Genomic DNA, 12,500 nt, shown 5'->3' on the forward strand with positions numbered 1-12,500 from the left:
TCTTTTCTGAGTACGGCAGCTAATTGGTTAATGAATCATTCTTTCTCTTGACTGACTTCCTCTTTGCTCCTTGTGGAACATAATAATAATAATAATAATAATAATAATAATAATAATAATAATAATAATAATAATAATTCTTTATTGTCCATAAATATGGCAATTTGTCATTTAGTTACACTTGTTATAACGTTATATGATAACTATAACATTGACCAGATATTTCACTCCTACTTATTTTCTCTCTCTCTCTCTCTCTCTCTCTCTCTCTCTCTCTCTCTCTCTCTCTCTCTCTCTCTCTCTCTTCCTCTCTTTCTTTCGCGCATGCTATATACACAACATAAACATATTCATTTCATTTTCAATTCGTTACATTTGTGGCAATTCGACACCAAATATTATCATCATTATCATTATCATTATTATAGTGCCTCTACGAGCGTCCGCCATCGACTCCTGTCCTCTGTCTTCTGACAGTGATCGCCTTCATTTCTGTTTTGGATGCCCCACCTGTCGTGTCCCTTGAGGGTTCCACTCAAGGGACTGGCGGGTGACATGACATTGCTCCTTGGTCTTCTTAGTGTATGGTCAACCCTTCTCCATTTCCACCTCCTGATTTGGGTGTTGATGGGTTCTTGATTTCACCTGCTCCATATTTCTAATTCCTTCTTTCGGGTATTCCTATATTATCTATTCCTTTATTTCTGTCCTTTTATACCTTCGTTTACTTATTTTATTTCTCTATTCATCAGTTCATGAAACCGTTTTCCCTCCAACTATGGGTAGCCATTTTGGGAGCTCTGACCATCGTTTCATCTGTCTATTTTGTACTGGACTATTGGAACGGTGAGGCTCGCAAATTCACATTTAAGGTAGGCACTCATTGACCAGATAATTTACATGTTAATCTATATTATGTTTTAACTCACTCAATCCTAGAGATTTTTGCTACTTTTCAAAATTAGAAAAAAAATTTATTTAAAATGAGGATGTGAATAGATTTATTCGACTACCATTAATATGTAAAAATTAAGAATATTATCTTTGATACTACGCCTATAATTTGTCTTAGAAAAATATAATAAATAGGCATGGGGTAAAAGTAACAACGGGTATACTACGGATTTAGTCGGGGTTAGGATTGAGTGAGTTAATGAAGATATATCCTATCGCATTATTTAAAAGTTTATATGATTTACAAACCTTTGAATGCTCGGTGTAACTTTCATACATCAATCTTATTTTTAAAAAGTTATGTAACTAACGTTCGTTGTAAATTTTACAATAATAGGTACATATCGCTGTTTTAAATAATTATTTTTGTATCTAACAAATGAGTGTAATAGTCAAGAATTGTGGTATGATATTTCCTATCAACACTCGAGTTTCAAATCATTAATATACAATATTATGTGCAAAATTGAAAAATGTGATTTTGATGATGGAAGGACATTTCTTCTGTAGCCTACTCTGGAAAAACCTATATTAAAATATTTGGCCAGAAAACTCGTCCTTCAAATATCGATCGATTTAAATGACCCTCATCTTGGCAAAAACTCTCAAACCTGGGACTTCGCGAAGTCACAGGTTTGAGAGTTTTTGCCAAGCTAAGGGTCATTTAAGTCGGTCGATATTTGAAGGACGAGTTTTCTGTCCAAATATTTAAATATGGGTTTTTCCAGAGTACGGCAGATTTGTAAATGCTTGATAACAAGAACAAAAAATTGACTTTTTATCAAATCAGCAAACATCCCGGGTTATATTGACAACGGAGTTCGTTGATCAAGGTTAAAAGGTGTATCTGAGGCAATTTGCTGATAGAAATCATAAATTAACTTCGATTTCCTAATAAAAATCTTTTTTTTTTAATCTATAACTATAGACGTCTAGATAGAGATCAGAGATAAAAATGAAATTACTCACGTAATGAGTGAAAAAAAAAAATGAAAAGAGAGACAAAATAGATCTAAAGGTTAATGAAAGAATTCTTCTCATGATGTGAAATTATCGTGTTTGCAAATGTCCGCCGTTTTATGAACTGTATTTAACTTTATAAATTTGTCCTATGTTTAGATTAACTATTAGACATTTATATCTGCTAACATAACGACGTAATAAAAGATATTTGAACTATGTAACCCTTCATGTTAATAATATGATATGACATGTATTTTCAGGAAACCATCTGGTTTACGATAGGCACCATGTTAAAAAGGGGTTCAGACTTTGTACCTACCCCTGTCTCCCAGAGAATTCTCACCATTGGATTTTCTTTCTTTGTAATTATCACCGTGTCGAGTTATACGGCAAACATGGCTGCCTTTCTCACGACAAAGGTTTGTATACAGAATAATTATTTTAACGCGTTCAGATTTAGGCGAAAGGCGCTATAGAAATATTATTATTATTATCATCATCATCATCATCATCATCATCATCATCATCATCATCATCATCATCATCATCATCATCATTATCATCATCATCATCATCATTATTATTATTATTATTATTATTATTATTATTATTATTATTATTATTAATAATAATAATAATAATAATAATAATAATAATAATAATAATAATAATAATAATAATAATAATAATAATTATTATCATTATTATATCAAAGTGACAAATTAGGCACAGATGTAAGATTTAAAATGAAAATTAAAATAAAGGGAGTAAAATGACTTATAAAAGATGAAATAAAACACAGATGTAAGATTCAAAATGTATAGTAAAATAAAGGAAGAAAAATGACTCATAAAAGATAAAATAAAACACAGATGTAAGATTCAAAATGTATAGTAAAATAAAGGAAGAAAAATGACTTATAAAAGATGAAATAAAACACAGATGTAAGATTCAAAATGTATAGTAAAATAAAGGAAGAAAAATGACTTATCTTTTCACATTTTTATTTGTACACAGGAACATTAGGTTTCTTATCAAGCTTTATAGGCTTATTATGTAAATGGAACATTATCAGCTAGATCTACAATATCATTGTTCGAGTTATACTAAACAAATCATTTAAAAACAAAACACCGCTAATCTTTTATGAGTCTCGATAGAGCCTAGACTATGAATGAATGAATACATTATTTAAACTTGAGCTTTTATATAGCGCAATATCCACTAAACGTGCTCAAAGCGCTTTATAGTCCCTGACCAACAGCAACATGTAACATGTAGAACGAGACATGACGCCAGTTAGGCGATATTACAATTTTTTTCCCACATAGACAACGCTGTTAATTGCCAGGTACTTATTTTACACCTGAGTACGGTGAGAGCATTGTGAGTAAAGAGCCTTTTCCAAGGACTCATGTATGCGCCGAGCGAGGCTCGAGCCACAAGACCACATAGCTGCACCTTTATTGTTGGTAAAAAAATACACATTATGTATACAAGTCATGATCTTTTATACATAAACAGACCTGCCAACTCCTGAGAAAAATTCATAATATACGAATTTTTGACTTGAACATCAGAAATAGATTGACATTTTGATTCAATACACTGTGATTAAAAAACGAACGTTGGTGCCACAAAGCATCTATTCAGGGTTTTGAAGACACATTTAATACTGCTAACTGTAAGATTTTAATCTCTTAGAATCTGGTGTCTCGGAGTTATAGCGCTATATAAGTTTTCAGCATTATTGTTATTATTATTATTATTATTATTATTATTATTATTATTATTATTATTATTATTATTATTATGATTATTATTATTATTATTATTATTATTATTATTATCATTATTATTATTATTATTATTATGGTTATTTATTATTATTATTATTATTATTATTATTATTATTATTATTATTATTATTATTATTATTATTATTAGTATTATTATATTATTATTATTATATTATCATTATTATTATCATTATTATTATCATTATTATTATTATCATTATTATTATTATTATCATTTTTATTATTAATATATATTATTATATTATTATTATTATTATTATTATTATTATTATTATTATTATTATTATTATTATTATTATTATTATTATTATGAGTATTATTATTATTAAGATATCGATTTGTCAAGTTAATCATAGTGACTTCTACTTCATCCCTCTGAAAACTACGAATTTTTAACATTTCAAGTCGTCAGGTCTGCATAGCACCAACTAGTAACAATGACAACAAAACATCAAAGTAAAAATTTGATAAATTAATTATGTATATTTTCTTAATAAAATCTAATTTAAAATCAATAAGCCCTTTCAGGCTTTTCACCGACATAAGAACTATTAAAGAAAATACTGTGAACATAAATCAAATACTATATTATCATACCATAAAAATTGACATGTCTCACTGTTTCAGTAAATGTAAATATCAAATACACGGGAACAGTAAACAGATTTATCTGAATTAGTTTGAGAATCTGCGACCTTTAAAAACTAACTCTTTTGAAATGACAAAAAAATAGAATACGTGTTTATTCAAAACTTTCTTTACTAAGCGAAATATCAAAACAAGGCGCACAATTTATCTCAAATATGTAGATGAAAAAGAGTAATACCATTTTAAGAGAGACAGAGACATAGAGAGAGAGAGAGAGAGAGAGAGAGAGAGAGAGAGAGAGAAGGGGGGGGGGGGACGAGCATTATACGCCTCAAGAAGTACCAGGGCAAAGATGAGAGTCGTTCGTATTTAGAGCAAAGCTTGATCTGGTAGGTGATTATGACAATACCCTGGTATCGTGGAAATAATTATGTAATTATTATTGTTTGCGAACTCGCGTTTTTTGGGGGGTTTTTTGTTTGTTTTTTTGCCAAACACTTTAAACAATTTGCAGCGGTCAAAGAGAGATAAGTGCGTTTCAAACTATGTGATATTTTCTTGAAAAGAATTATTGCCCTTGATTTTATTGTTCGATTTCAAGACTAACTCAATTGTTTACACAGACACAGACACAAAAACACACGCGCACAAACACACACACACACTGACACACACACACACACATACATATACACACGCATACGTCATTTTCAATACTCTAAGCCATAAATAGATCTTAAAATGATGAATACGTGCATTATAAAGCGTATTAATACCATGCTTAATGCACATTTCAATTAATAAAAAATATCAAGAGAAAAAAATAAAAATTCAGTGTTTAGCGCATGCTCTATATAGATTTTACTTAACAATTGCTCATTGATTTATAGTTAATTCAATCTTTTTGAAGTTCAAATTTTCCTTTGTCAGAAATTTGCTGAGACTGTAAATTCCTTTGAATCCCTGGCATCATCTCGTACTATGAGTGTTTACACAGTAAGACATACCGCCACGGAAGCATTTTTTCAAAAAGGTAAGAAATTTATATCCACGAGAAAAATCGATTATTTTTTCTGTAGTTCTTCAGAGCCATTAGGACCATGGAGACGTTAAACGGACAATAGCAATTGACTTACTTGACTCCTGGCCGAGCATAGGGCCTCAACTAACAGCACTCTTCCATCTTCGTCTTTCCTTGGCACAGACCTGTGACTCACTCCAGGTAAGATTGGAGACGCACAAAATTTTGGTGAAGGCTTCTCCTCCAAGTCTGTTTTGCACAATAGCAATTGCTTACTACCTTTTCAATAGGATGCTGGTTTATCGCAAAGTACTCTCCTCCAGATCTAACAGACCCAGCTACCCAACCACTGCTGGATGGACAAGATGGGAGGGGGGGGGGGTCATGGGGAAAATATGGACTACACCCGAGATCGATCTCTGTCCCTTTGCTTGTGAAGCGAGTGTTCGACCAACTGAGCTATCGGGAAACCCTAAGGTAGGGCAAAGTTTTGACAAAACAAAGCTAAACAACAAACAAAAAACAAAAATGGATGTCCTCCAAGAAAACCAATGACCTTTTACTTCATAAAGGAATTTCTACTTTCAGGTACAAAAAGTGAATATAAACAATTGTGGAGTAGAATTAGAAGGGGAGGTTTGGTCAGCGATGCCGCCCATGGTTTAGCGAAAGTCGTCAAAGATAAAAATGCAGCCTTTGTGTTTGACTATCTTATCAATGAGGGGGCACAGAACAGAAATTGTTCCACAATGGCAATTGGATCTCCCATATTATTACAGGTATGTATTCATAGTAGCACATTGTCGTTGTTTTTAATAACACAGTATAGGCACTGTTAACTGTTAACCCAATAGCACATACTGTGTTCTTTAATAAAACGACAGCCAGCTCACTGTCGTACACGCATAAAAGCTTCTTTCTTTTTTTAAGTTTTAGCTTAGGAATTAGATATAAATTAAATAAAAAGATACATTCGAGCACATACACACTTGTATTCGTGCAGACAAATGAATGCCTAGTCACACACATACTGACACAGACACACAAACACACACAAGCACACACACACACACACACACATATATATATATATATATAATAATATATATATATATATATATATATATATATATATATATATATATATATAAATGTCATTTCAATCCTCCACATTATTTGCAGTTAGAATTGATTTTTTTTTTCAGGTAAGATTTAAAAGGGTTAAATTCATTTGCCGCTTAAATCTTTGGGGAAGATTTTCCAAATTTATCGGGCTACAAAAGCAAAGGTTTTTTTTCCCGACGTGGACTAATTTGTAGGTCTGATAACCCAAATCGTTATGGTCTCCTTGTTGTTATGAAAATACTCAGCACAAAATGTGCAGCTGCCATGTGGTCAAATGGTATGACACTCGCTTTCGGATCGAGTTGGAGCCTCGCTCGGCGCATAGCTGAGTCCGTGGAAAAGGCTCTTTACTCACATTCTCTCACCGTACTCATGTATAAAATGAGTACCTGGCCGTTAACAGCGTTGTCTCTGGCCGGAAAAAAAGTGTAATATCGCTTGACAAGCGTCATATCTCGTTCAACATGTTACGCGTTGCTGTTGACCAGGGACCCTTTGTTTGAACACATTTAGTGGATATTGCGCTATATAAAATCTCAATATTTACATTTATTTTTTAAAAACATTGTCCATTACAACAGTGTTACTCTAAATCAAGCCCAAAGTTGCATTCATTTATCAGACCTGCTAAAATGTACACCTAGATATACTAATATTATAATCTCCCTTCATCCGCCATTATTGTTAAATGTCCTGATATGATTTTTATTCAATAATTCATGTTAACAGATATTTTTCGTCTCTCTATGCATATAAACGTTTTGGTGAATGTGTGTGTCATTGTGAGGGTGTGTGTGTGTGTGTGTGTGTGTGTGTGTGTGTGCGCGCGCGCGCGAGCTTGTATAAATGGGTACAAAAATGTTTTTATTGATGCTTTACAATTTTGTGCGCCTAGAGCTGATTTGTCAACGGGATTGGGCGCTATACAAATAAACTTTATTATTATTATTATTATTATTATTATTATTATTATTATTATTATTATTATTATTATTATTATTATTATTATTATTATTATTATTATTATTATTATTATTATTATTATAGATCTTTTTCAAGTCTGTCTTTTAGTTTTATGATTACGTAAGACACAAAACGAATATGTTTTATTCCTCTAACAGGAGCATGGTATAGGCATGATGGCCGGAGCACCTTTCAAAACGAGAATCAACGTTGCAATTCTAAAATTAAAAGAATCTGGATTTCTCGCCAAATTAAAGAAAAAGTAAGCCAAAAATCTTGCCATTTCTACTTCCTATATATTGAACTAATGGGTAGGTGCGGCTATGTGGTCTAGTGGTATGACACTCGCTTTCTGATCAAAAGGTCCTGGGTTCGTTCGAGCCTCGCTCGGCGCATAGTTGAGTCCTTGGAGAATGCTCTTTACTCACATTCTCTCACCGTACTCAGGTGTAAAATTGAGTACCTGGCCGTTAACAGCGTTGTCTCTGTCAGAAAAATTGTAATATCGCCTAACAGGCGTCTTCAACAAGATTTGAGCGTCTCCAATCTTACCTGTAGTGAGGCAAAGGTCTGTGCCAAGGACAGAAGAAAATTGAAGATTGCTGTTGAGGCTCTATGCTCCGCCAGGAGCCAAAAGGCATGTCAAGTAAGTCTAACAGGCGTCATGTACCGTCCTACATGTTAAATGCTGCTGTTGGCCTGGGACCCCTTGTAAATCGTTTTGAGCACTTTTAGTTGATATTGCACTTTATAAATGTTAAAAATTGTTTCTTTAGCTTGCGACGTGTACTTATTTGTAAGTCTGATATCCCAAATCACGTCAGTAGGGTTGCCATATTGTCGATGATTCTGAAGAAAAAAAGCACATTTTAACCAGAAAACTAGTCCTTCAAATTATATCGATCATTTATAATGCCCCTCATCTTGTCAAAAGGAGGTCCCGATAGTTCTGTTGGTAGAGCGAGCACTCGCTTCACGCGCAAGGGGACCGAGATCGATCCCGGGTGCAGTCGAGATTTTTTTTCTACCCCCCCCCCTGTCCACCCAGCAGTGAATGAGTAGCTAAGTCTGTTAGATTTGGTTGAAAGTACTTTGCGATAGACTAGCGTCCTATCCAAAGGATAGCAAGTAAAAGAAACCGGGATAAACTTCGGCTCTATCGGCCGAATGTCTCTGAAGGACTACATCTTGTCAAAAACTTTCAAACATAGAACTTCAGGGAAGCATTGGTGATTTTTCCAAGTACGCAGTACAGAAGAGAGCACAAGTATAAATAACGATTTTGCTATTTTTGTTTGTTTCAACAATGATCTTAACCATACTATTTCTGAACTCTCTCTCTCTCTCTCTCTCTCTCTCTCTCTCTCTCTCTCTCTCTCTCTCTCTCTCTCTCTGACTCTGTGTGTGTGTGTGTGTGTGTGTGTATGTGTGACTCTCTCTCTCTCTGTCTCTCTCTCTCTCTCTCTCTCTCTCTCTCTCTCTCTCTCTCTCTCTCTCTCTCCTACCCCCCCCCCCCCCCCCCCCCCTCAAAATCTCCCTCTCCCTAATATCTCTCTCTCCCTTTATACATAACAAATGAATATGTGCGTGCGCGCGCGTGTGTGTGTGTGTGTGTGTGTGTGTGTGTGTGTGCGTCTTTGCAATCCTTATAATATGTTAATATTGTTATCACTGTCATGGTGATAATATATTTAATTATTTTTAACAAGTCTTCGTTGTCTAGACCAACAGAGGACAAATGCAGTGTTCCACATTTTTTCTTTCAGAAGACTGCGTATGGTCTCCTTCTATTTTGTTTCTTCATCCGACTATGTGGTCTTGTGGTATGACACTCGTTTTCGGATCGGAAGGTCCTGGGTTCGAGCATCGCTCGGCGAATAGTTGAGTCCTTTGAAAAGGCTCTTTACTCATGTCCTCTCACTGTACGCAGTTGTAAAATGAATACCTGGCCGTTGTCTATTTCGGGAAAAAAAATTGTAATATCGCTTAACAGGCGTCATGTCTCGTTCTACGCGTTGTTGTTGTTGGACAGGAACCCTTTGTAAAGCGCTTTGAGTACGTTTAGTGGATATTGCTCTATATAAATGCTTTATTTTTTTTGGTCTTGTGGTAAGACTCTAACCACCGAACTTCTACTCTCAGTCGAGCCACGCTCTCATGACACATAGATGAGTTTAAAAAAATAATCAACTCACATTTATAAATTGCTTTCCGTACTCATGTATAAAATAAGTAACAAGCCAGTGACAGCTTTATCTCTGTCGAAAAAATATTTAGATGACGTCTTCAAGGCATCATGTTTTGTCCCATATATAAAGTGTTACTGTTTGCTTGTGAAGAACATTTAAGTGCTTTGAGCATATATAGGGGAAATAAGATTTTTAAAAAACAAATAATTTATTGATCCTGATCATAGAAATTATCCTAATATTGCGCTCTATGAAACGCTGAAGTTTTTTTTTCTCCATCCAAGACATCTGGTAAACTGTGACGATTGTTATTGTGTTCACAAATTGATGCTATGCGTTTAGGTGAGATATTCACAACATACGCCAGGCGGATGTAACGTACCAACACACAATAGTGTGTATAACCTTTAACGTTCATAGTCTGGTTGAGAGAATTTAGTGAGAACTAATCGTTAAAATGACTGTCTAAAAACAACAACATGACAAAGAGCTGAATGACTTCACTGTTATTCCATTTGTAAAAATTGTTCATTCGAATTTTACTATTCCATAATAGTAATTGTGCGGTTATGTGGTCTAGTGGTATGACACTCGCTTTCGGATCGGAAGGTCTTGGGCTCGAGCCTCGCGCTCGGCGCATAGTTGAGTCCTTGGAAAAGGCTCTTTACTCACATTCTCTCACCGTACTCAGGTGTAAAATGAGTACCTGGATGGACGTTAACAGCGTTGTCTTTGTCCGAAAAATTGTAATATCGCCTAACATGCGTCATGTCCCGTCCTACATGTTCAATGTTGCTGTTGACCAGGGACCCCTTGTAAAGCGCTATGAGCACATTTAGTGGGTATTGCCCTATATATAAAGCTCAATTTTTTATATAATGAAAATGATCGTTTCATCACCACAGGTGGTGGGATGATAAAAGAGAATGCCAGCTCGGGAAAGGGAAACTGACAGCGGACCAAGCACAGTTCGGTGTCAAGCACACCCTAGGTAATGATGCTGTAACGTTTAACCATCTAGCAAGAACCATCTGCGTCATCACCATCGTCGCGTCATCATCTATATTATCATCATCATCATCATCATCATCATCATCATCATCATCATCATCATCATCATCATCATCATCATCACCGTCGTCGTCGTCGTCGTCGTCATCATCATCATCATCATAATCATCATCATCATCATCATCATCATCATCATCATCATCATCATCGTCGTCGTCGTCGTAGTCGTCATCAATCATCATAATCATCATCATCATCATCATCATTATCATTATCATCATCATCGTCGTCGTCGTCGTCGTTGTCGTCGTTGTCTCGGTCATCAGAAGCATCATCATTATCATCATAATTATCATAATTAATTATCGTATTCATAAGAGGGGTGGCATTTTGATCATCATAATTTACACATCGTCCAAGATGTCGTATTCATCACCAATATCATTCCAGTTCTCATCTATATATAATTATGTCATCCATTTTAGAGATATCCATCACAAACATCCTTAATAACCCCCTGTTAAAAAAAAAAACCCTGCAAACACGACAATCTCCATCATTTCAAGTTCATCTTCCCAGTATTTTATTGAAATATTATGAAAAGAAACTCAGGCAGATTCGGCTCAAGAATAGAGATTGTTCTCTGACTCCTCTGCCCACCCAGAAGTGAAAGAGTACCTTGACCTGTTTGAGATAACCAAAAGTATTTTCCGGCTCCACTTGCCTTACTCCTTTCAGGGACCTATTTGATAGTTAACGTCATTATTTGAAGAGGTTAACTTAGTATTTTATAATTTTCATTTTGTTTGGGGGTTTTTTATTATTATTATTTGTTGTTGTTTTTTTTTGGGGGGTTTATTTTTTTTGCTTTGTTTTGTTTTGTTATTTTTTGTTTGTTTATTTTTTAAAAATCTATTTTTGCTTTTTAGGGAGGGTGGGGGGGGGGGGGGCTGTTATTCTTGTCTGTTTATTTTTGAAAGTTAAATAACCGTTTTAAGCATGTTGTCAGCCACAAACAAATATCTTGTATCATTTAACCACACCGTTTAACCATTCTTTTGTCATCGCAGGTGTCTTCATCGTGTCTTTGTTTGGAGTCAGCGTATCTGCCATTTTATTTATAAGCAAAAAGATCACTTTTGCCATTACAACACGGTATAGAAGATATCGTCAACACAAGGAACAGAATCGCGTCAACAACGCTAATATTATTGGACAGGATCATGTGGGCACGCCTTGCTAACTACGCGTATTATTATTATTATTCAATTAAACCAATCAGATGATGATTAAACCTTTATTTACCGCTGGGATTCCACTTTATTCTAGCCTTCCATCATACATTACCGGTTTTGCCTAGAAAGCAGAAACAGCTATACGACTCGATAGAAATTTATTCCATGTCCGAGTTGCATTGCTTCTACTGCTCTCTTGGCGAAAACTGTTTGGTCTGCAATGTGTTATACACTTGAACAATCAATGAGAAACAGAAATAAAATCTTTTTAAAAAATAATCTCGTGCTTTAATGGATGTCAACAACTTGTGATCTATTGTGAAAACTGGTTCTATTCCTTTTAACCAGTTAACTGCCGTACTCTGGATAAACTTCTCAAAGTCCCAGGTTTAATAATTTTTTGCCAAGATGGCGGTCATTTAAATCAATCTATATTATTTCAAGGAGGAACGAGGAAGTGTTGGCGAAGATTAGAAAGGGAAGGATGTTGATCGATACCATCAGAAAGAGGCAGTTACGATTTCTGGGATATGTGTGGAGAAGAGACGGAATAGAAAAGTTGATAACTTCTGGGATGATCAAAGGAAAGAAAGCTAGATGAAGATAAAGAATGACCTTTCTAAATAACATA

The 12,500-nt window shown here is 34.7% G+C and overlaps 1 protein-coding gene across 1 annotated transcript in view; it reads left to right on the forward strand.

Moving 5' to 3' along the window:
* The window catches only part of LOC144978468 (glutamate receptor ionotropic, kainate glr-3-like), a 65,996-nt gene that overhangs the window by 43,592 nt on the left and 9,904 nt on the right, over positions 1-12,500 (forward strand). The window contains exons 14-20 of the mRNA XM_078924582.1: positions 753-872; positions 2,178-2,336; positions 5,256-5,358; positions 5,935-6,125; positions 7,593-7,696; positions 10,529-10,614; positions 11,705-12,500. The exon at positions 11,705-12,500 is cut by the window's right edge and continues 139 nt beyond it. Coding sequence (XP_078780708.1) covers positions 753-872; positions 2,178-2,336; positions 5,256-5,358; positions 5,935-6,125; positions 7,593-7,696; positions 10,529-10,614; positions 11,705-11,877 — 936 coding nt within the window. The 3' untranslated portion in view covers positions 11,878-12,500. The remainder of the gene's footprint in view (positions 1-752; positions 873-2,177; positions 2,337-5,255; positions 5,359-5,934; positions 6,126-7,592; positions 7,697-10,528; positions 10,615-11,704) is intronic.

The sequence above is a fragment of the Berghia stephanieae genome, chromosome 8, assembly GCF_034508935.2.
Source record: "Berghia stephanieae isolate SIO BIC M18660-M18661 chromosome 8, UCSD_Bste_1.3, whole genome shotgun sequence".
Lineage (NCBI taxonomy): Eukaryota > Metazoa > Mollusca > Gastropoda > Nudibranchia > Aeolidiidae > Berghia > Berghia stephanieae.